General features: G+C 43.6%; 1 protein-coding gene across 1 annotated transcript in view; it reads right to left on the bottom strand.

The window, feature by feature from the left end:
• Window positions 1–3,381: 3,381 nt before the first annotated feature.
• The window catches only part of SLC4A11 (solute carrier family 4 member 11), a 94,548-nt gene continuing 75,127 nt past the window's right edge, over window positions 3,382–22,802 (bottom strand). Inside the window, exons 15-21 of the mRNA XM_019474975.1 lie at window positions 20,951–21,200; window positions 20,083–20,189; window positions 18,752–18,920; window positions 15,667–15,840; window positions 10,705–10,900; window positions 8,374–8,543; window positions 3,382–5,103 (exon numbers count right to left, since the gene is read on the bottom strand). Coding sequence (XP_019330520.1) covers window positions 5,040–5,103; window positions 8,374–8,543; window positions 10,705–10,900; window positions 15,667–15,840; window positions 18,752–18,920; window positions 20,083–20,189; window positions 20,951–21,200 — 1,130 coding nt within the window. The 3' untranslated portion in view covers window positions 3,382–5,039. The remainder of the gene's footprint in view (window positions 5,104–8,373; window positions 8,544–10,704; window positions 10,901–15,666; window positions 15,841–18,751; window positions 18,921–20,082; window positions 20,190–20,950; window positions 21,201–22,802) is intronic.

Genomic DNA, 22,802 nt, shown 5'->3' with positions numbered 1-22,802 from the left:
TGCACCATAAAGTAATCATCTAAAGAGATGCAGAAGACAGAGCAACTGTAGGACAATTATGAATCCTTCATAATTGCCTATTATGGCAAAGCCAGCCCCCAAGGGAGCAGCCGCTGCCACGCTGCTGCTCAGACACAGGCTCTAGTTCTCCAGAGAAAAATACCCACTCAGCACTTTGGCAGCATCTCCACAGTGGGGATGCCAGAATCAACTTCCAGAGAAGGCCTGGGGAAGATGAGAGCTGGGTCAGGAGATGACAGAGAAAATGGCCTGCACTGAAGTTTTGGGGGGACGGACACAAGACATAAGCTTGAGCCAACCCTGGTTCTGCCCGTTAACCTTCCAGGTAGGTAGAAACACTACGAAGGGCAGATACAGAACACAATGAACAAGAAAAGCTTGCTCAAGGAATAACATGAACACGTGTCAACAGACAGGGTAGATACACACATAGTAGGACACAGACTGGAAAACAGGAGGTGCTTTTGGTGACATAGCATGTCTCAGGTCCCTTTTTTGTTGCTGAGAACTCCACCAAAAAAACAACCCCAAAACCTTCCCTCCCACCCCCGAGTGTTCTCCAGCTACATCCAGCTTTGGCCAACTTCATGTTTCTTCAAAGAGTGTCCACAGAACACAGTTCAGCAGCAGCTTCTAAAGCAACCAACTACGATATGTGAAAGTTTACAGCTTCAGTCTCTTGGTACAGCTGAGGATATGAACCTTTTGGGGAAAATCGTTTGACCTACAGTATATGGAAATGTGACCATCTACCGTATTTGTTTTCGGAGCACCCCAGTTCACACAGGTCATCAGGAAGTATGTATCACGTCCCACGGTTGTTGGGCTCATCTTGAAGCATTTCAGCAGATGGCAGCTCTGAAGCAAACCAGTTGAATTAATTTACTCCATCCCCATCCTTTCGCAGCAATGCACTGATGCATATCCAAGTAGAGCTTAACTTTTATTAATAGCTTCAAATGTTGATGCCAGAGAATTTGGGGATTGTTGCTAGTGAAGTTGTCAGATTCGCTTCCTAAGCAATCAAAAAAGTGCTATGCCGCCTGTTCAGCAGTCCATGTTTTCACCAACTTTCCTTAATTTACATGGAGAAACACATCTGTTTCCATACATACCGTGTCAACAGTATTTTTGAAGGCAACAAAATAAGTCTCAGACCAACAAAACTATTCAGGTATAAATCCAATTTTAATTGTCAAGCTAACTTCTAGCTCCTACATTCAATGCAAGGATCAAAAACTACAAGTTTGAGAGTAGAAGTTTATTCTATCCCCAGTTTCTGATCGTTTTGGCAGCTGTCAAAAGTTAATTCCAAAACCCACTCGTTTCAGAAGCTTTTTACTACCTTGCAGTTCCAGGTGAACATCATGGACTCTCTTAATAGCTATCGACATCTTTCAAACCCAGTTCTTTGGCAAGTTATACATAGCATTGTGCATATATAAAGAGCTTATAATAAGACTTCTTTTACATTCTAATTGTCTTAACCTTCACAGAAGTATTAAAGTGCTCAATCAACTCTGAACAAACTCTCCTTCCCTAGTTAGCCTACTTCATGGAAACGCCTGCACTTAAGTCAGCAAAACCAGAAGCAAACAAGAGAAAAGGTACTTGTATGAAAAAATCCTCTGCAGGATCATTAGAACCCCTTATGAGCCAAGAGGCTTCGAGTCTCACATCTCCCTTCTACCCATATATCGAGACATGGGTCCAAGCGTTCAACCAGTCTAAGCCAGCACAACTTCTTTTCCCGAGTTGTGCTGATTTCCCATCAGTTGATTCTTTGGCCCCTGACTTCTGTAGAAAGAAAACCCTGCAAAACAGAATCCTATTGATGCTACAAAGAAAATATGAACGCTGAAGTCATACTGGTAAAGCAACAGCGATAAAAGATATAAACAAGAGTTGTGAAGGATATTTAACCCCACCCCCCTCAAGCTATCTGGATTTTAAGTGATCTCAGTTAGCAACATTTGACACTAGCTGAAACTAATGCTTTCGAAAAGGCTTTAAATGGGGACATTTTTGGTCCTTCTGAGTGGGGGGGATGGAGGGTACATCTCAAAACTATTTCTTCTGGCAAGACCTGCATGCCAGTTCACCCCACCATGCTCTGTATTGGAGGAAATTTCACCCAGGGCCTCTGCTCCTCCTCAAAGAGGACCAGAGCCACGTTCCCTTGGGCACGTCCTCTCCTTCCTCCAGCCACAGCATCCACAATATGATTTAAACCAGCCCACAGGGTGACTTCTTCCTGCCAAGAGCTGAGACACCAGAAATGCAACCCCAGGACACGTGCGTTTAATAGCTTACTCAACCACAGGATGACGCTTTTCATTCTACCTTTGGTTAAATCTTTTGACATCCGCGGGAAAAGCATGTTATTTAAGCAACATCAGGCCTTTGCACTCCCTGTCTTACAACAGGTACTGAATTGTTTTGCTGTCATCTGCTCTTTTTCCGTTGACTGAAGATCAGACATGCTTTTACCACCTCCGCCTTTGCACTGCCCCGAAATCCTGTTTGCTGACTGTTTGCCCAGTTTCTACACGTAGACCTCAGTAACAGCTATTAGTGATCTCACCATAGAAATGACTCAAAAAGCTCGGAAATATTGATGAAGGTGGTCAGAAGCCACGCTTGTATTTATACCTGCTGTCACGCCACTTATCAGACATGGCATGAGTTAACACCCCTGCTACCCAAGACTGACTGAGAGCCAAATGTGTGGTATTACCTGCTTTGACATGCTGGGGTGGTCATCCTGACCCTGAGACTTCTCAGCAGTCCCACAAGAGTTGGTTGGTGCAGCACAAAGGTCATGCTTTCAAGGTCACGCGATGCGGTTTTGCTTGCTAAGCTGAGGGCTTCCTGCTGTCACGCCACTTATCAGACATGGCATGAGTTAACACCCCTGCTACCCAAGACTGACTGAGAGCCAAATGTGTGGTATTACCTGCTTTGACATGCTGGGGTGGTCATCCTGACCCTGAGACTTCTCAGCAGTCCCACAAGAGTTGGTTGGTGCAGCACAAAGGTCATGCTTTCAAGGTCACGCGATGCGGTTTTGCTTGCTAAGCTGAGGGCTTTCCCCTGCGATTGCTCTGGGAGATATTAGCCACGGCCACGTTCTTGGGAACACTCTCACTGCTCTCCTCCATCAAGTATCAATACAAAAGATGAAGGGTTTCATAAGAAAATAAAAATTTAGTTTTCCATACATGTTTTAAAGCCGTAGGCAGCTACATTAAGATGAAATACCGTCTGATATTTAGTGCAAATACACCAAATCTTCAGTGGCTTGAGTCTGGCTTAGTTTCGGCATACGAGCTTTTTACCCAATGCCTTCCTCCCTCATTACAGAGTTCATCTTCCTCATCATGCACAGGAACACCCAATCAGTAGGGCATATGCTGATAAAAACTCCGCACCATTTACTGGGCAAGCAATTGGTAAGAAACACTTCTGTGCTAATAATATATTTGCGTTTCATTTTGTATTACCTTTCTTCCCTCATTTCTGCTGTTTTGGAAGTTCATTATCTTCAGAGGTCCACGTTTTTCTTAACACTCTACCTGTGATCTGTAGCGTGCAGCAAAGGGCAAGCACGGAACTAAAGGGCAGCTAGTTTCACAGTACTCCAAATAATAAAACTGACCATAGTACAAGCAAAATTAAATAAACTGAAATATAAAAGACAGCAGAAGTTAGATTCATCCAGAAATATAATATAATGTCTGGGAGTGGGGAAAACTGGAGATTAGCTACAAAACAGAAACAATGAAATGACCAACAAATATTGATTAGGTGAAAGAGAAACTTTCATTGCATGCTGTACATTAAAATTAAATGCAAAATTCACATGTTGGAGCATCAAGACAGAATGATGAAGGTCTCAAGCCACAGCAAGAAGCAAGCAAAGGAACACCTTGAATAAAGCAACGCATGAACAAAAACAGTAACCGAGCAGCTTCAAAAGGAAAAGAGTGACCGTATCTCAAATGAGAAAAAGCAGCACTGAAGCAGAGAACAAGTATATGGTCAAGACATCACGGGTAACACTGCACAAAACACTTGGTATTTTGAAAGAATCAGGCCTATTTGTATATCTATGCAAAATATATACACAAATCCATATGTATATATGTACACATAGGCACTACTGTACATATGTATATGCAACCATTAACACAACTGCCCTTTGACAAGTTTCAGCATCTGACTCTGGGTGCAAGCAAGAATGTTGCAGTTGTGCAAAACTACACTTCTGTGTTTGATTACCGAGAAGTAATGGCAGAAAGATCCAAAATAATTCCCCAAATAGCTTAGACCCAGGTGCAGTTTCATCAACATCACCATGCGAGCCCAACCTCTGAACATTTCCAGCTCATTTGTAGAAATTAAATATTCATCCAAAGCCGTGGACTGTATCAGTACAAATTATATGTTTCCAACCCTGCTAATCTGTAGAGATGGCCAGACATCTCTCCTGACATCAGTGGTTTATCATGAGGCCATCCCACCCAGAATACCAATTGGGGAATACTGGATGCATGGGAAATTGAATTCAAAGGCCAGAACAGGACTGTCATTCTGTAAAAGAAGGGTCAGTTGCTGTCCTTATAGTGTTTTGGAAGAAGGGGATGTGGTGCATAAAAAAAGATTCCCCCCACCCCTCAAACAAGGGAACACGTGACAACTCTGAGAACGCATGCTCCAACCGTACGGACATACTGATCTTCGGGGTTTCCAGTTTTGGGATGTGGAAAGTAGGATTTCCATAAAGCTTGCTTGCCTCACCACTCCAAAGAGCATCGGCCTCCCAAGTCCAAGGCTGTTTTGGTCTGACGCTTCAACGCTCAATTGGTCTTTGATATGTGTGCATTACCAACGCCATATTAGAGCAGAAAGAAAGTGGTGAAAGAAAGAACTGCAGATAGATTGTTCTACGCCTCGGCAAAGCTGCCCTTCAACTCCAAAAGAGCTGTCCTCACTGCTCCGTGGGCGGAGGACCCCGTTTAATGCTCTGCATCCATAGCATCCAAGTACTTGGCTTCGATGATCCTAGGGAGCAGGTTATACCTAAGATTGAACCAGAGAGATAGCATTAGTGCCTGTTTACCGTCGCGTAACATTTTGTTTGTCTGTCCCGAGACTCTCGGTTGAGTTTGTCCATGGCCGCGCATACAAGAGATTCACCCAGCTAAAGGGGAGATGAAGTGGGGGAAGTTAGAACAACCAAATCTGCAAGCAAATACAGCATTTATAGGAATAACAGTGCAGAGCTCCTCCTAGAAGAAGCCTCCTCGATTTCAGTTGAAGTGGAAAGAGATCACTCTCATCCTCAAGGAGAAAAAAAAATATCTTTCCTAGAACACTGTCACCACAAAGTCTTAAAGGTGCCAAAAATGTACCATCTCACCTGACCCACAGCTATGCTCCTGGTTTGTGCTGGGGAGGCAGGCAATAGCTTCCTGCTGCCTCCAGTTTGCTAGTGGGTAGGTTACTTTGCCAAGAATCACCATTTACTTCTCGTTTCTACCTTCTTCACCACTTTTCCTATAGTTTCCCAACACACAAACCCCACCTGATGCAGCCTTACTCATTATGACACTATCACCACCAGGCACTGAGAACTCACAGGAGAAACCCTCCTCTAAAGTTACAGGGCTGGCTCAAAGACCTGCATACGAGGGTTATTTGTCTTGCACTTCCTCAGTTCTCCAAGAACCCCAGCTCACTCCTTTCAGCTCTCCCACAAAGAAGCTTTAATAGACAACCCGGAAGCTTTAGACTTCGTGCTTTTTCTAAAGACCGTCAGCAAGACTTGAGACCACGGCAAGAGGCTAAGGAGGGCTGTGACGTTCATTCCTCCAGCTGCTGGTAAGACTCCATCCCTACCTGGTGTCTGGATTCTCCATTGGATCATGGAGACAGTGATTCCCTTACTTTTGGGGTTTGTTTTTTATTTGTTTGTTTGCAAGAACATCCTCATGTATTAACCTATTTGGGTGAGAAAGGCAAGGCACTGTAACAATACGCTATGAAGTTGCTCTCATTAAATCCTACTGTGCATTTAGTTTGACACTTTTCCTTGCTTAACAAGGAAGCTATTCTTCAGCTGTTAAAATAAGGCACAAAGCACTAGAAAGCCAGTTTAAGACTTGGAAGGGCCTTTTCAATAGCTATGCAAGAGATCCCAAGCAGCACTTACTTCTGAGAAGTACCAGGATCTGCTTAAATAGACCTGTCATGAAATAAAATGCTTGAGAGCCATGGGAGCACAGATAAGCATCACAGAGAACTTGGAAAGAAGATCCTTCCTCTCTGAGCAACTTTAACCTCAGTACTCCTCACAGCAGGGATTAGAGCGTAACAAAAAACTAGTCATCCCAAAGTTTTGAATCAAAGCCAGGAACTGGGGATACCCGAAGAGATCACATTTTCTCCTAACAGGCCGTGCTCCACTGCAATAACGAGAAGCCATTGAAATCCATTATCCTTCACATTAAAACTACACCAGTGGAAAAAGATGGTCCCTCACCACTGACAATGCAAATCATGTATCTAATGCTGTCGGACAGATGGAAATGTGGCTTTGAGACAGACAACATGGCTGGTTTTCTGGATGGGACACTGAGCCATGACTCACTCATCTGGGTTTGATTCTTGACTTTGACCCCTGGCTACTCTCCCATCTCCTCTTCCTCCCTTCACTTTTTAAAAAAGAAAAGAAAAGATATTTCCTTTCTTCTAGTCCGTCTCATCTATTTAGAGTGCCAATTGTTAACTACAGAGCTCATGCATCATGGTGCTGCCTTCTCGGCTGGAGCCCACAGAAACCGCATGAAGGCAAAAGAAATCAGAGAAAGGAAAGCAAGGGCAAATTTCTGTAGTGTGCCAGGTAGCACCATGTTCCCCTTAGCAGTAGGGCTGATTATCCAGCTACTAGAAAAAGCTGCTCTGGAAAAAGACAAGTTCACAACAGAGCTAGCATAAGATGACAGTATCTTATTTACTCAAAAGAAGATATATTTGCACCCCTAAATTATCTAGCTCTTATTACAAAATCAGGTTCTTTGACACAGCACTCTCTCTCCACACTAATTTAGCTTATTACACTACATCCAATACTTGAGTGTTTGGCAGAGAGAGTGTCCCACATTTTCTTTTCTGTACTGAGTTGCTCTGTGCGGAGATTTGCAATTCCCACAAGAGTCAATCATCCAGCACTGCACACAGTTGAAGTATTTACCGGCCACTTAACCAGTCATCCAAAGTGACGCCTATGTGAAGGGTGTGTGAGAGACTCTTACCGTAGGAACAATAATTTCAGTGTTTTCCAAGATTTTGTCTTTAAAAATCCAGCCCAAATAGCTCTAACCTGATCCTGTTGAAAGCCATGGTAGTTTTGATATTTGCTTTTGTTTTGGAAAGAACTGGAGCCATCTTTATCACCCGAGGAAACCGCCACAATAGCTGCCTTGGCAGATGATCACACTGGTAGCCCTGAACTTTGAGATCAGACAGAAAATCTCCGAGACTGCAAGCTCAAACACAACCAGATATCGCTGGATGCCATGCTGGCCTAAAAATAATCAAGTGGACTTGAAACAGAGTTCCTTCCAAGATCTTATTATGGCTTCTCATTACATCCAAAGGATGGAAAGCATGAATGATTTAACTAGAGAATGACTTAACTAGAGAATGATGGGCAGTCACTGTTAATGAACATTAAGGAAGAAATTTGTTAAATTTCTCAATGATTCTCTCTCAAGACTGCAAGCTATTGTGGGGTCCTCCCAGTTTTAAAGATACATTTTAAGCCTAGATGTGGCCAGTTTGACCTAACGGATCATTGGCAACAGCATTCAGCAGTGCAGGAGGTCTGTAAGGTCACCACAGCACTGGATAAGAGATAAGAATTTCTCTTCGGAAAAGTTTCTAGCTCTGCTCTGAGCACAGGCCTTAGGAAATCAAATTGCAAAGCAATATGGAACATTATCAAATACCTAGAGGGAAGGCTCAGACTACAGCTTCTCAGGAAGATCAGGCATCTCACAGGCACTGCCAAAGGAGACTTATTTGCCTCTCTGCTAGCTGGAAGAAGAGTACCTGCCAGCCCAGAACCCTCTGCACAACACCCAGCATCAGTGAAATCACAGGCTCTCAGCATTATTCCTCCTCAAGCCTGAGCAGCTGGTGAAGAGGTCACCATCACCCACTTCCAGGATCTGGCTACTCAGGAAAGTACTGGCTGCCCTTCTAGACTACTCAGACTTCCTGCAGTCCAAGCCTGAAGACAAAAGGCATGGGAGACAGGGAAAAAAAAAGGGCAGCCAAGCTTCGTACCTGATTGGGATCATCCCTATCATGATGAGCGGGAAGATCATCTTCATGTAGGGCAACGGTGACATGCCGAAACCACAGAGGATGAGGAGCTGCAGGACCTGCAAGCCTGTGAAATAGTGGATCTTCCTCTGGGGCACTCTGCGGATGTAATGTGTCGGAGGATAAGCAGTCTGGGAAGAGAAGAATTACACGTTAGACATGCAGCAACCTGGACTCGTGACTGCAGAATGTGGCACAGGCTTTTGAATGCAAGGGTTTTAAGGAAGTCATCAATTTACACACACAGAGTGCCTCAACATCAGAGTCCTTAACAGGTTCAACAGCTGAATGCAGGATTTGTAGGGTTAAACAAATGCCTTAAGCCACAGAATTGGCAGCAACACACAGAAGATGACTGGGCACTAGGAACCTGGAGAAGAAAAGACACACCACACAGCTAAGATTGCCTTTGGGAGCATCTGGAGTGCAATAAAATATCTTGATAAGTACAGTAATGAGATTCCCCTGAGTAGGATTACCAGGGCTTTGCAGCAACATGTGAAGTGCCTGTGGGGGTGTGCAGGGGGGTGATGGTAAGCAGATGCATTCGGGTGTCGTTACTGCTGGATGGTTTCTCCACCTGAAGCCCAGCCTCTCATTATTGTACAGCCTTCTGTTCTCTGCTGATCAGACTCCATGCTTGCCCCTGGTGGTCTCATTTCTTGGCTGAACCCCAGCAGGGGAAGACCAGGAGATGAGATTGGGGAGGTGCGGGAAGAGGCTGTACTCAGACTGCAGTGATTTTCTCAAGTCATAAAAGCTATTCATTTTTGAGAAAAAAGTGACATTAATAGGCTAAATATCGCTCGTGGTTTCTTTTGACAGTTACTTGCTCATGTCTGAGCACAGGCTTTGACTCACTGTCTATACATCAATGAAGAGTATGAGCGACTGTCTGCTGGCACTGATACAGACTCAATGGATTTCAGATTGTGCCATGACTCATTAAAAAGTTTCCAGAAAAGGGAGATCTCCATATTTGAGAATACTTTTTAATTTTCCAAACCAAAGCTTGGAAAATTCCACACATAATTTGTACTAAACCCAGAAGTAATATTCCACATACATCAGTAACTATTCAATCCTCATTCAAAAATTGACATGACAAAGGTAATCTTTACCCGGATTTCACAGTTTTAACCTCTGGGATGTAATATTAGAGATCAAGATAGATTAGCAGACATGCAGAGCCAAATGTTGGGCTTATTAAGCCCTTGACACTTGTTACATAAAAGAAGGTGAGCTGGAGACTCGCTGTTGCTCCCAGGTACCACGTACACTGCAAGCTAACACCTTCTTAGCACTTGTCATAGAGATGGCTTGAAAACAGATCTTCCAGATTTGTTTTCACCCCACATCAGAAGGGTTTCAATACGGCAAGTAATTTAATTTTGAGTTTAAAATCCTACCTCATGGTATTTCACACACAAGTCAAAATGAAAGTGTAAAATCTAACAAAAAATTACCTGTTCTGAAGCTTTGTTGGGGAAATCAAAGATCACCATTTACTGACATCATGCATGTGCTTTTTAATTTTTTTTTTTTAATTTTAAAATGCACGTACTCTGCAGCTGACAGACATCGCAGTGGGTTTTTAAAGCACTTTTTACAAACACTCTACATTCAGCAAGCAACAGTTAGTGCAATTGTTTTTTTAAAAAGGCACTGTTTGAATGTATTTTTGGTTTGCACTCTACACAGTTTAGGGGGTGTCTTCACTAGTAGCAGCTATCCTGGCTCCATTCACGCACTCATTTTTGCCTTCTGGAGACAGGGGCTCCAGAGCAATTCTTAGCAGTCTGAAAAAGAGAAGGACTATATCCAAGACATCGCTCCGAACAAGAAAGCTCAAACGCTTTTGTGGCAGGGAAATGCAGGAAGCAGTTTATGCAGAATTTCAGAGACAGACAAGATGCAGTGCAATTCTATGAACAATTCAGCTACCACTTTTTTTAACCCAACAATAACCATGCCACTTTTGTTGTGTGACACTGCATTATTCTCCCACTCATTTGTCCGCTTTAATGGAAAAGACTTCTCTTGCTCATGTCTCAGCGGCAGCCAGGCTAAACTAGAGACCATCAAGTTTCACTCCCTCTTTGCAGAGAAAGGCGAAAGGGATCTGCAAAGTGCAGGCTGGAGCTGGAAATCAGCCTACTGAGAACATGAGTTTTGGGGGTAACCCCATTCCCAACACCAGCTTCCGCATGAGCTCCTGGCACGGTTTGGTGCTAAGGTTGTAAATACAATTTCCTTCTCTGTTCCATCAAGCTGGTGCCTCGGCCTGCGTACCTGTTCTTTGAGCAGGAGAGCTACCCTTTCAAAGAGTTGGTTCCCATCAATGGAGGTCAACGCGATGTAGAGGAAAAGGCCATAAAGGACCGGCTTTGGAATCCACTGGAGAGGGAAAGGAAGGAGCAGGAGCGAGAGGCCAACCAAGAAGTTTGCCACTAGACTTGTCAGCCGGGTCTCCTTCACGCTCACAATCCTGAAAGCAAGAAAACAGGGATTAGGGGAGTAGGATAATATCCCAGTATCCACGTAAGCTTATTGCTGGGGCTCACTACTCTGCGTAGGTGCAGGACACGTGCCACTCGGGAAAGGGAAACTCATCTCCACTGCACTGAGATCAGCACTTCTGGCCCCGTGCTGACACTGAGAAGGCAGAGCTCTGCTGGATCCAGGCCAGGCACTTAATCCACAGCTCAAACACAGCAGTTGGAAAAATGCCAAATTCCCCTTCTGCAAAGCTCCACAGTTCCTATCCTGAACTAAACTGCCCTCTAAACTAGTTCTGTTTAGCACATTGCAAAAAAAAAACCAAAACCAAAACAAAAAAACCACCAAAAAACCCAAACAGGCAAGGCTCCTTTTCTGGGCAGTAATCCTTTCCTCAATTTACCTAGTGCATATGCAATTGGCTTTTACCCAAAAGAAAACTCAGTGAATTCTATGGGAACTAATGAACCTCTTGTAAAAAAAAAAGTCTGCACTCTCTTGACTGAGAGTCAGCATTTTTAATGTATATGAGGATCTCCTTGTTTATATGAAAGGGAAAGCTGAGTGCACTACGCAGGAAGCTAGAAATTTAATTTTGCTGTGGATAATAGCAGTTGGGCTGCAAATGGCCTATTACCATGCAAAACATGTAATTAATTAATGCAAATTTTCTAGAGCTGACAGACCACAGATTGATTTTTTTTTTAAGGGGGGGGAAGACTGACAGGAAAGCATGCAGCAGTTTTCAGAGCCTACTTGGGGGGTGAGGGGAGGTTGCTTTGTCTTCTTTTCACTTCAAGTAAATCTGCGAGCATCTCCTAGTTTGAAAAAAAAAATTACCAGAAACAATAGGAGGAAGGAAAACCCCTCATCTTTCAAGACTACTTATAAATAGAGAAAAGGGGGATTCTTAACATAACTTTTTTGAGAAGATAAATCCACCAATTCGGTGGATAAGCTAGTGAGTAAATCCCCCTATTACCAGGAGAAATTCTTGTCCATAGGCTGTTTTGGTGTCATTTAGTGGCCTCATTCCCTGGATGTGAGCCCTCATATTCCACATTAACCCTGTACACAAAATACTCTGAAGATTAACACAAAAGCCAGCCACAAGATCTATCAAAACACATTTCCCCCTTTTAAATATGCACTGCTGGGACTTCGTAATCCCTTCTGTCCTAAAGAAGACTGCTTCCCAGCAAATTCTTTCAATATTAAGTTTTTGAGAGTCTTGCTTATAAGTAAGGTCAGGTTGAAGTTCAAATCTGTTTATACATTCAAGAGCATAATGAAGCTGTGGGGATACAGGCACCTTCCACACCTGTATTTAGAGAGAGAGAGAGAGGGAAAGGGTAACAGCCCTTGCTCTCAGGATTTGGGTAACATGGCAGAATTAACATGAGCAGTTGTGAGACCTAAGGAGCAACAGATACCACAAACAGTACACAAAGTCCTGAGGACAACACTTGAATGCCTCGGTGAGTAACGGGGCAGATCACACATACTATCTAGGATTACCAAGACAGGATGCACAGAAGAGCCACAGGAACCTCTAAGTAACCTCCCCTCTCCCCGGCTAGGTGTAAACAGCAGAAACCACAGCTTTTCTCCTTCCAAACAGATTTTGTTCAGATCCTCATACAAGTCTCCTATGTCAAGAGGTCCCTGACAATGCCTAGAGAAGCCGAGGGACAGTAGAGCACTTCACTCTCTGATCTGCAGACCGCTCTTGCCAGCTCTGGAAGAACTTGGACATCACCTAGGTGGATATAGTTTGGCACCCTTTTCACTGCCTCCAGGTCTGGATCACCACAGAACAGAAGTCTTGGAGATGACAAAGCCAAGCAGCTTAAAGTGCAACTGTGAGAGCTTATTCAGAGTAATTTGATAGTCCTATAAGGAATGGTCAGACTACTTCAGAGCTACCAGAACCACTACGAGCCTCTCAAGTGGCCCAGTAAAGCAGGAGCGAAAGGATGCACTAACTGATTTAGCCTCATCCAGGTACAGCAAGGGTTCCCCTGGCTTCGTCATTGGGCAAGCTACAGAGGAAGCATTTCTGCTATTTCAGGCAAAGATCTAACCCACTGCTGGGGATGCTTGCGACCTGCAAGCGTCAGTCTGAGCACAAACAAGTCTGCTAGGTTCCTTGCAAGTGAAGTCAGGCAAACCAAGAGCTCAGGATCAAAGTTAGATATGAAGCCACCACATTTCAATCAGATGCAAGTCTGCAATTACAAGAACAGCTCAGAGTAGCAGCCCTTTGGTAAGGGATTTTTGAAGTTCATGAAATTTTCTGCCTGTCATCTCTTGGGGATGGAGCAATCACAGCACTGAAGAGTCTTTGATCACATACAAGATGTACTGCAACTACTACTGTCAGCTCCTGCTAATGCCACTTAAAGTAGACTGGAATTTCTTATCAGAACATAGTTAAAATTGCTCATCATTGACCAAACTTAGTATATCTTAGTATATACTAAGATATACTTAGTATATCTTTAAAGTATATCTTTAAAATTCCCAGCTTCAAATTGGTCTTTTGCCAATTCTAGCACCTTTCTTATTTACAGGGTAAGGACATCAAGAACAGTCACATTAAGTCAATAGAAGATATCCAGTAATTTTGCATGTGTTCAGAATCTGGTTTGGCCCTTGAGGAAACAGCTCCAGAAAGCCTGTACTGCAATGAAAATGAAGTAATTAATGGAGATTAAAGAGCATAATCCAGGCTTATTTCCCCAGTATCCTTTAAATACAGCTAGCACGGGATTAGCCATTCCCTACCTCCTCCATATGAGCAATGAGACCCTTTTTGCAGATTGCCACATGAAACTCAAGTGGTTACTCTACAGGGGAGAAAATTTTGCTTTCATTGTGACAGATCTTTATTCTTGTTTATATCATCATCCTCACTGAGAGCTTTGAGTCGAGTGCAGGAAAGGAGCCTACCAAGGGAGCCAGCGCTGAAAGAACTCCTGATTTTCTAATTGAGCTTCAGTACATTCTTTTTCAGCTGAGCTGGCTAAGAGAAAAAAGAGACAACATTGCTTGGAGCCTCCTGTTTATAGTTCGATGCTTTGCAGAGAACAAAAAGCTTCAGTCTCAAAGGGAGTTCAGATAACTAGGAAATCCTCGTTCCCTTCTTCACTCCCAATATCCAGTTCACAGCACTCATTTACGTACCGATTTGCCTCCAGCAGAGGAAGAGCTGTGCCGCCAGGGAACACGCTTAGTGAGATTAGGGCATCCCTTAGCCCTTCCAGGATAATCACTGGAGCCATATCTAGGTTAGCATGGCCAAAGAGGGCTCTCCGATGCCCTTTTTGGGCAGCTGGGTGAAGGAGCAGAGGACAAGGGCAGACCAAAGAGGGCTCTCCGATGCCCTTTTTGGACAGCTGGGTGAAGGAGCAGAGGTAGTCCTTAATTCAGGCGGGGGACTTGACTTTGTCAAGGATAAGCCAGAATGCAGAATAAAGACGGGGGGTGGCAAAACAGGAAAAAAGCCACCAGGTATTAAAATTGACAACAGAAGACACAGGAGAGAGGCTTGGCACATGGATTTCAAAGTGTAAACTCTGCACCTCACAAAGAAATGGAGAGCAGAGGTATCCCAGAGCAGCTCATGGACAGCAGGAGAAAGGGCATGGATTAAAACCCTACAGAACTCAAATTACAAAGGTGCTTTTTTGAAATGGGGTTTAGCATTTATTCAAGACAGATATAGTTGTGGGAACAACTAATACCAACACATACTAATGGGAATACAAGCCCAAGGGACCGATCTCCCAGGAAAGGTCTGTAAAAGCATCGCAGGGAGCAGCAGGACTCGGCAATTTCCAGATGCGAAAGGTGAAATCTGTCCATCACCAACCCAAAAAGCAGCCGTGCCAAGTTGGGCTGGGCCAGCTGGCACCAAGAACAGCATGAAGGCAAGACTGAAGTTAAAAGACAGACCCACTCCATCCCCCAAAGTAAATGATCACTTGGCCTCGCTTTTGATAAGTGGCAACTCCGAAAATGGAAACCAAGACAGGATTATTAAAACTCATGGCATGTTAGTGGAAATTACCACTTCTGAAGTAAAAGCACTCAGCTGTAACATACCGAGATCAAACAGACCAGATAATCTGTATTCTGGAGCAGGTTTCATGAGCAGCAAAAAAGCTGGTCTTAAATAGAAAGCTGTGACCCAGGCATGGCTTCACAGTCGCTTTTGCTTAAAAACAAGGAGAATTTAATAAGCATCTCTCCTTCCCAAAACGTGGCGGAAGATGCTATGGGAGCTCTGAAATAATGCTGCATTTTTCCTACCCTTTGTAATAACCACCAGACAGGTTTTAGGCAATGAATCAGACTGGATTTTTTTCTGGTGAAGACATCTGCAAAGATCTGGCCAAAGCATCTCCTCAGCTTTCCACAAGGATAAACCTGAAAAAGGCCTTGGCCGACTCTTCCAGAGGACAATCTGCACTGGAGTAGATGGAATCCCTGCAGGTTGCCGCCAGCCACTGACAAAAGTATAAGTTTGTCTGTTCTAAAACAAGCACTTTGGTGAAGGGGGAATGAAGCGGGGTCACAGGCCACGCTGGCTGAGGTGGCTTCATTTGGTGCATCTCCCCTCCACCTTCATATCTTGCAGGTCTTCAAGAAGACAGCTAACTCCCCAACCACGTAACCCACTGTACCCAAAGGATTAGGAAACCACAAATGAAACCAAAAGAGATCCAAGACAGCTCCACGGTTCCTACTTACGTCTCATAGATGTGTCCATTTTCAACCCTCTCCTCCACGTAGGCCAGGGCACGGACGTGCATTGGGGAGTGAGGGAAGGCAGCATGGATCCATGGGAGGCCGAAGACAGACAGCCCTGTGTTAATCAGCGCAACGAGCAGGAGGTCCCAGTGATAGGCTGTTCCCTTCACCAACCTGAAACGAGGTTTTTGTTGACAGCCGTTACACCCGGTGCAAACTGTAACAAGCTGCCCTTGCTGAACCTGAGCTCGAACGCTAAACACCGAAGTGCACTTCCATGCACAGAATGATTTCGCACTCCTCCTGCTTTACAGCCTGCGTTACATGAACACGAAAGGTAATGAAACTTGACAGTTTGCTCCCAAAGCAGTCATCTCCTGGAAAGAACAACGCTGAGCAGAAAGGCAACCCACTAAAATAACAGCCCATGAAAGTTTCATCAGTGTTTTGCCGCTACATTTATTGCAGAGTCCACTCAAAACACACATGTATATCTGCTAGCAGAGTCCACATGAAGAGTGGTTAGAAACCTGGGCATGGGTTGCCAAACTACTGACACTGAAGTTTCTCCACCCGTCTTGTTTTTAACCTTGATCTCCCTCTTTCCCCACGAGCAGAACATGTGCTTGGTATGCTGCAGTAATCCCCTAATTATGTAATTGCTACTGCATGATAAGAAAATGGGACATGAATTCATTAAACTTCTGCTCCTCCTCAGTAGTCAACCAAGGAGATATGCTCCTAGCTTTGGTGAATGCAGGCTAGCCTCCCCATTTTGTTTGTGAGGGGAGGGGGAAACTGGCAGCCTTCACCAAGGAAGGTGACCACTTCACATTCGCTTTGCAAGGACTACACAGAGAGCAGCTGCTAACACTGCACTCGCATCTAGTTTAACCTTGCCATTTTTTGAAAAGGTCTGCCCCTTTCCTGAATATACCCATCTGGTACCAACTGCTCAGATACTACGAGTAGAGTTTAGAAAAAGGCTAGGGAAGGATTCAGCTCTCAGACTTTGATACCTAACTTAAAGGTCTATAGCTGTGTTTCTGCCTGGGCATCAGAGCAGACAGCAGTTGTCACCCTGACACAACATAAGGGATTAGCTGAATTGCTCTCCAGGCACCATCAACTGGAAAGGGAGCACCATTTAGGTGTCTTAATGCCACCCAAGCAAGCCCCGTTCAATACCTAAGCAGAGACTTGGAGCCATCCAAGATGCTCTAGGACATGAGGTGTATGGAGCTAGTAGACATGACTCAGCACACGAAGATCTATGCCTAATGTCTATCTCAAAGAGCAGCAGATGCCATTGTTTGGGCAGCAGAAATTTTGGGTGGGGTTCGGTTTTGGAACAAAAAGACTCGTCTCACTGCAAGTGCTTACCTCCATTGACCGAGGAGGCCACGGGGTGACTAGGTCAGGTAGACGTCTACATTGCAATGCCTCTGAAGCTGGAAGGTGCTGGCAGGAAGGGCGGGATTGTAAACACTTCCCGTGTTGGCTCACACTTTGAAAGCACGGCCCCTGCTCGTGTGCTGCTTTCTCAGAGCAAAAGGCATCTCCAGCATCCCCAGGGTTTGATTGTCCTGTCTGCCCTTTTCAGAGGGCTTTCTATGTACAAAGGCCATACATCTAACAGCAGCATCATTTTAGTCCCCTAAATGGGGACACTGGTCTCGGCAGTCTTGCAGCACTGTGTGTGATATACACCTGCTTTGAGCAACGGATAGGCTCCACAGAGCTTGTCTAGCTCAACACACATACAAAGATCTAGATGCCTTATCTTAGGTTATCTTCACGCTGCCCGGCCAGCCCAGTATCCCTTGAACCGTCCCATAAGCTTGCTGTGATTATTCTCTAGCAAAGCACATCAGTGTACTTTCAGGCAAGCATCATCTTTTCCCTGTTTTTTCTACACGAGGAAATCTCTACATTTGGTAAGACACCAGATAGCACATTCTCCATTTGGCTGGTATAGACGACGGTATTTTTATTCTATGATGGTACCACAAACAGAAGGTGTCAAGTCCTAGTTTTTGCATCTCTGAAAACCCATGCCCTGATACCTGATCAGCATAACCTCAGCCCTGGAACAAGGCATTATGAAAAACACTGTGAAGAACTCCAAAGAATATTTTACATTCCTTAGAGACAGCCTAGTGGAAAACACCAAAAGTTTAGAAGACACTCATATTAGAAAAGAGATGACCCACTTACATTACAGATTTATGCAACACTTTACTTAAAGGCATATAATAAAGATAAGAGGAAAAATTAAGTGGTCAAAGAAAGCCAAATTAGTATAACTGAATTTGAGCTTGTCTTCTTTCCCCTCATTCAGTGTCACTCCAGCTATAAACATGGAGAATGCTAATGTATGTTATGCAAGGAGAGAACCCTCCCACGCATTACATTAGCAAAAAAGCCTCTGAGACATGGTGGTTTCCCTGGACAGAGAGTCATACACATTCGTTCTCGCTATCATACCCGATTGCAGTTGGCACAAAAACAGAGGGAATATTTTAATAGTGCAACATCTTGACTCAAGCTTGCACATAAAATCAGACCTATCAGACATTAGACATACTGGTTTACTTAACTTCCACCTTTTCAAGTGGAGACTAACAGCTCCAAACACTTTTTTCTGATGCTCAACTGCAGCATATCATGCTAGGACATTTGTGCAGCAGGTCATAGACTTTTCATTTTCAAAAAATTCTCTATACTGCAAGAGCAGTGCAAGTGTCCGTATGGGTCAGACACTCCCTAAATATCTGGAGGTACATCCACAGACCTCAAACCATACAAAATATCTACGTAACATTCATGAACAGGCAAAGAAGAAACAGGCTGAGGTAATGAGCTCATCGATGCTTTGCGTTTTTAACTCACTGCCACAATATTGGGTTTGGGGGATGGTGAGGACTTAAGCAGTAGGGTTACTTTCATCTGTGACAACAGAAGTTCTGAAGAACATGTCCCGAATATCTTTTCTGATATTCAGATGAGCTTTGGACAAGCAGTGCTGGGAAGAGACTCGATGACATCCCTCCACAGAGGAAGAGGAGTACCGAAAGCTTTTTACCTGTTCTCTGGGGCGTTTGTGAGCGACGCCACGATGTTCTGCTCTATGAAGAAGAGCATTGACAGGAGGAACCCCAGCCCCATGGCGCTCATCACTGACCCGATGGAGAGGGACTGGACCGGGGCCAGCACGAACAAGCTCTCAGATGGGTTGTAGTTAAATTTGGACACTGGAAAGAGGAGGGGAATGATATTAGGAGGCACCTTCTTGTCCAGCCATCCACATGGACTCAAGTAATATTCTACCCACACCACAAACTATTGAGAACCAACGCAGCAAACCAGGCGTGATGCTCTGGCAAGTGGGAGCCAGAAGGCCATACAAGACAGGCTCATCTGGCTGCTTTAGTTTATTTTTTTCCTCCATCCTCTTAGAACTTGGCTGCCATCCTGATTTGACAGATTACTGCTAGTTCTAGTGAGGCATTATATGTATTTGAGCAAAACAAAAGAGGAAAACTTGTTTTCCACAGATGTGAGGCATTTTTAGATTACAAAACCTTGTTTCTAACTAGCAGTATACTCCTCCTGCTCAGTTAATCAACTGACAGAGGCTGTTTAAAACTTCCTTATATCCAACAAGCCATGAAAAGCATTTTAGTATAAAATGCCCCTACTTTCCTGCCATTGGAAGAAATGCATGACTAGGAATAAATCACACATGGCCACACATCATTTTACAATCCAACTGGATGGAATGGCCATCACAGAAAAAAGCCATTTCTTATTTGTTTCCATACATTTCCTCACATCACCCACTCACGTCACCACAGGACAATGCAATTCCTGTCCCCATTATCGCTTCCTGATATGGAAAAGCTGATCTATTTGGCCAATGAATGGTGTCTCATTTTTAGATTTCCTTGTGTAACTTAGAACTGCCCAGATACTCCGCACCGTTTCACCTAAATTAGGAAAACGTAAACTGGAGACAAAGAGGACAGACTGGGATCATCAACTCTACGTCTGTATGACTGGCAACAACCCTTCCTGCCTGCTAATTACTCTGCCCTTTGTTCTTTGCTAGAAATTGTTGATCCTCTTTATTGTAAGAGATACCTACTTTAAATTACACTGAAATTAAAAGACTCACTGGAATAATTTATCTAGAGAAAAACCTTCAGCCTCGTTTGATTAGGGGGTTGAATGAACTAAATATAATATTGAGGAAATCTGAGCTCTTAGGGTGGTGGGAGGTACACACAGTATTTGAGAAATTATAAGTGAGAAATTTGCTATTTTTTAGCAAAACCTTCCTAGGACTTCATTTCCCTTTTTCATACACCCTAAACAGCTTCCCCTAGTATTCCAGAGAATAAAAATATAACTTACTTTCGATTTCCTTGAAGATATAGGAACCCACAACAGAGAAAGTCAGAACTGAAATCGGTAAGGCACAGTCGGACAGAATTTCACGTACTCTCGCATGCAAATACGGGCTGTAATTTAAAGACAAAAAATTTCCATCAACACCACACTAGGGACAATCACTCAATCCAGATAGCATTAATGCTTTAACAAGTGAAAATTCAGTCCAGTCTTGCAATTCTAAAGAGATACTTGGAGTGAAGAATTAGTCTTTAATTCAGCCCTAAATCCTCTGGAATCTATAGCCTTTGAAGGTTGATGAATGCATAAGCAAAACCCATAAAGAAACAAGAAACTAAGATGCAAGCTAGGAAAAAAGTCCTCCAAGCACCAATTTGTGTCTCACTTCCACTTTACTTTAATTGCTTACTCAAGCATTTCAAATGAAGAGTTTTAAGGGCAATGGGAGTAAACCCCAAATTAAGAGCTGGGCATTTGACTCCCAAGAGCACACTGATGGTACATTCCCAGTAGACCTTCCAGCACCATCAGGGATTTTTGCCCCCCAAAATGGTTCAATGCCTATCTGAGGGGAGTTACAGGAGTTCCAACATGAAATACATGGTTCACCCAAAGCTTTTTAGAAAAGTCACTTGTGACGCCAAACCAAATACGGAAGGGCATCGTCCAGTGATGGAACATTTTGTTGTGCTGCTAACATTTTCCAGGTGGCCAGCCAAGTTCATCTCTGGCTTTGGCTTCCACCGCCACTAATGGAAGAGGTTCCACCTGATTTTTCTGGGTTACAAAATTAAGATCTAAACCATTAGCGATTCCTCACAGATAATATGAAATAATCAGTAGTCTGAGCTCTAAGACTGAAGTAACTCACCTTTTCTTAAACTGATAGAGCGTATGACCAAGCCAAAGGGTACCCAACATCAACATGAGACTAAGGACGGCAGTTTCACGTCCATAATGCACATCATGCGTGCCTGTTTGATTCTCTAGGGACATGGATCTGCTCACTGATGAATTCATCAAGAAGGTGGTATTGATGCCGAGGCTTGGAATAGCATCAGTTCGTGCTTTTTCCAAGTAACTGTCTCCTGTGCGCCCATGGTAGTAATATTTCTTAAAAACTGTACAAACAACCAACAGGCAAGCATTAGGATAGGTTTGTGACAATCAAAGCAAGTAAAATAAAGTGGTTCGTTCTTGCTTGATCATGCAAGTATTAACGTTATGCTTCACCAGGTTTATAGCTCTACCCCTCACACCAGTGAAAAGAAATCAGGAGAGCTGCTTCTCTTTTAAAGACAGCGCTTTACAAATTTATTTTTCACTTATTTTAACAGGTAAAAGTTAAATTGATCTAAAGCAACACGTTTGAATTGTAAGGACTTCCAGTGCTAATTATTTACATGGTTTTGTTTATAGCACTGGAATCACTGCTCTTAAATATATATCTATATCTATAAAGACCTACTTTCAGCAGCCTGGTAAACAAATTCCATCAGGACCTCAAAAAAATTAAGAGCAGCGAGGCTGCACAGATCCTTAAACAGACTTCAAAATGTACAGTAATTACTTTTCCTCCAAGGCTGGTCTAGATTTTAAAGATAAGTGTTGATGATATGCAAAACCTGGCAGAACATTTAAATTTACACTGCAAATTGAAAGAGAGATGCAGAGCACCTGAAGTAAACCTGTACAAGTGAAACACCCAGTAATGCCTCTGGAACTGTCCATAAATGTATTAGGTTAACTCAGAGACATTTATATAAGTAATTAACAGTTGTGAATACACTCTTGTTTTCGAGCATTTAGACAGCCGTGTTCCCACTTCTATGGCATTGGCCGGCTTCAAGCATATAAACGTGGTGTTGGGATGATTTCACCTCTTTTGGGAACAAGAGCCTGAGGTGCCACAAAGACCAAGTAAAACCAGAAGATGGGAGTTGGGCTTTGCAGCCTTAATACTCCCATGTTACATGACCAGATGGCAGCACCTGCTCGCCCCCAAACCAGTGGGATGGTACAGGAGAATGGAAACCACCATGTCAGAGCTTTGCAGTCCCTCTACCTTTCTTTGCTTTAGTCAAAATATCCCTTCAAGCTTTGCATAAGGAAACTCAAAACGTTTTAGGGCAAGACCATCCTCTTTAGGCAAAAATACAACAATCTGAAGCTTAGGCTATAACGCTCCTCACAACATTTCCTCCCACCCCCAAGTAATAATCAAGTTTCTGAAAACCCCAAGCACCTCAGCTTTTCCATCTGCAGCAGCTACAGGGAAAACAGGCAAGAAAACTGTAATTCTAAATATTTGAAAACAAGCAAACCAAAACTTTAAACGTTCTTGCAAAGCACAATTGGTATTTGCAACCACCTTGAATTTGACCGAAACACAGTTTGTGTTACTGCTGGTTTGGAGCTCACTCCAATGTAAAACGCCCCATGTTTAGCCATGCTGCCATTTTAAAAGCAGTAATCATCTTTCTTGTACCACCTTTATGTTTTAAAAGGACTCCAGGCATTCAACAAGTGGATGGGGTCAATAAGGCATGTAGGCCACAAGAGAAAAGACCAGTTACTTCACAGTCAATAATTCTGTATACAAGTTTAAAGATCATAGAAGGTTTCATAGAATCGTGGAATAGTTTGGGTTGGAAGGCACCTCTAAAGGTCATCTAGTCCAACCCCCCCAGCCGTGGGCAGGGACATCTTCAACTAGATCAGGT

The sequence above is a fragment of the Aptenodytes forsteri genome, unplaced genomic scaffold (assembly GCF_000699145.1).
Source record: "Aptenodytes forsteri isolate BGI_AS27 unplaced genomic scaffold, ASM69914v1 Scaffold236, whole genome shotgun sequence".
Classification (NCBI taxonomy): Eukaryota; Metazoa; Chordata; class Aves; order Sphenisciformes; family Spheniscidae; genus Aptenodytes; species Aptenodytes forsteri.
This window is presented reverse-complemented; position numbering and strand designations above follow the sequence as displayed.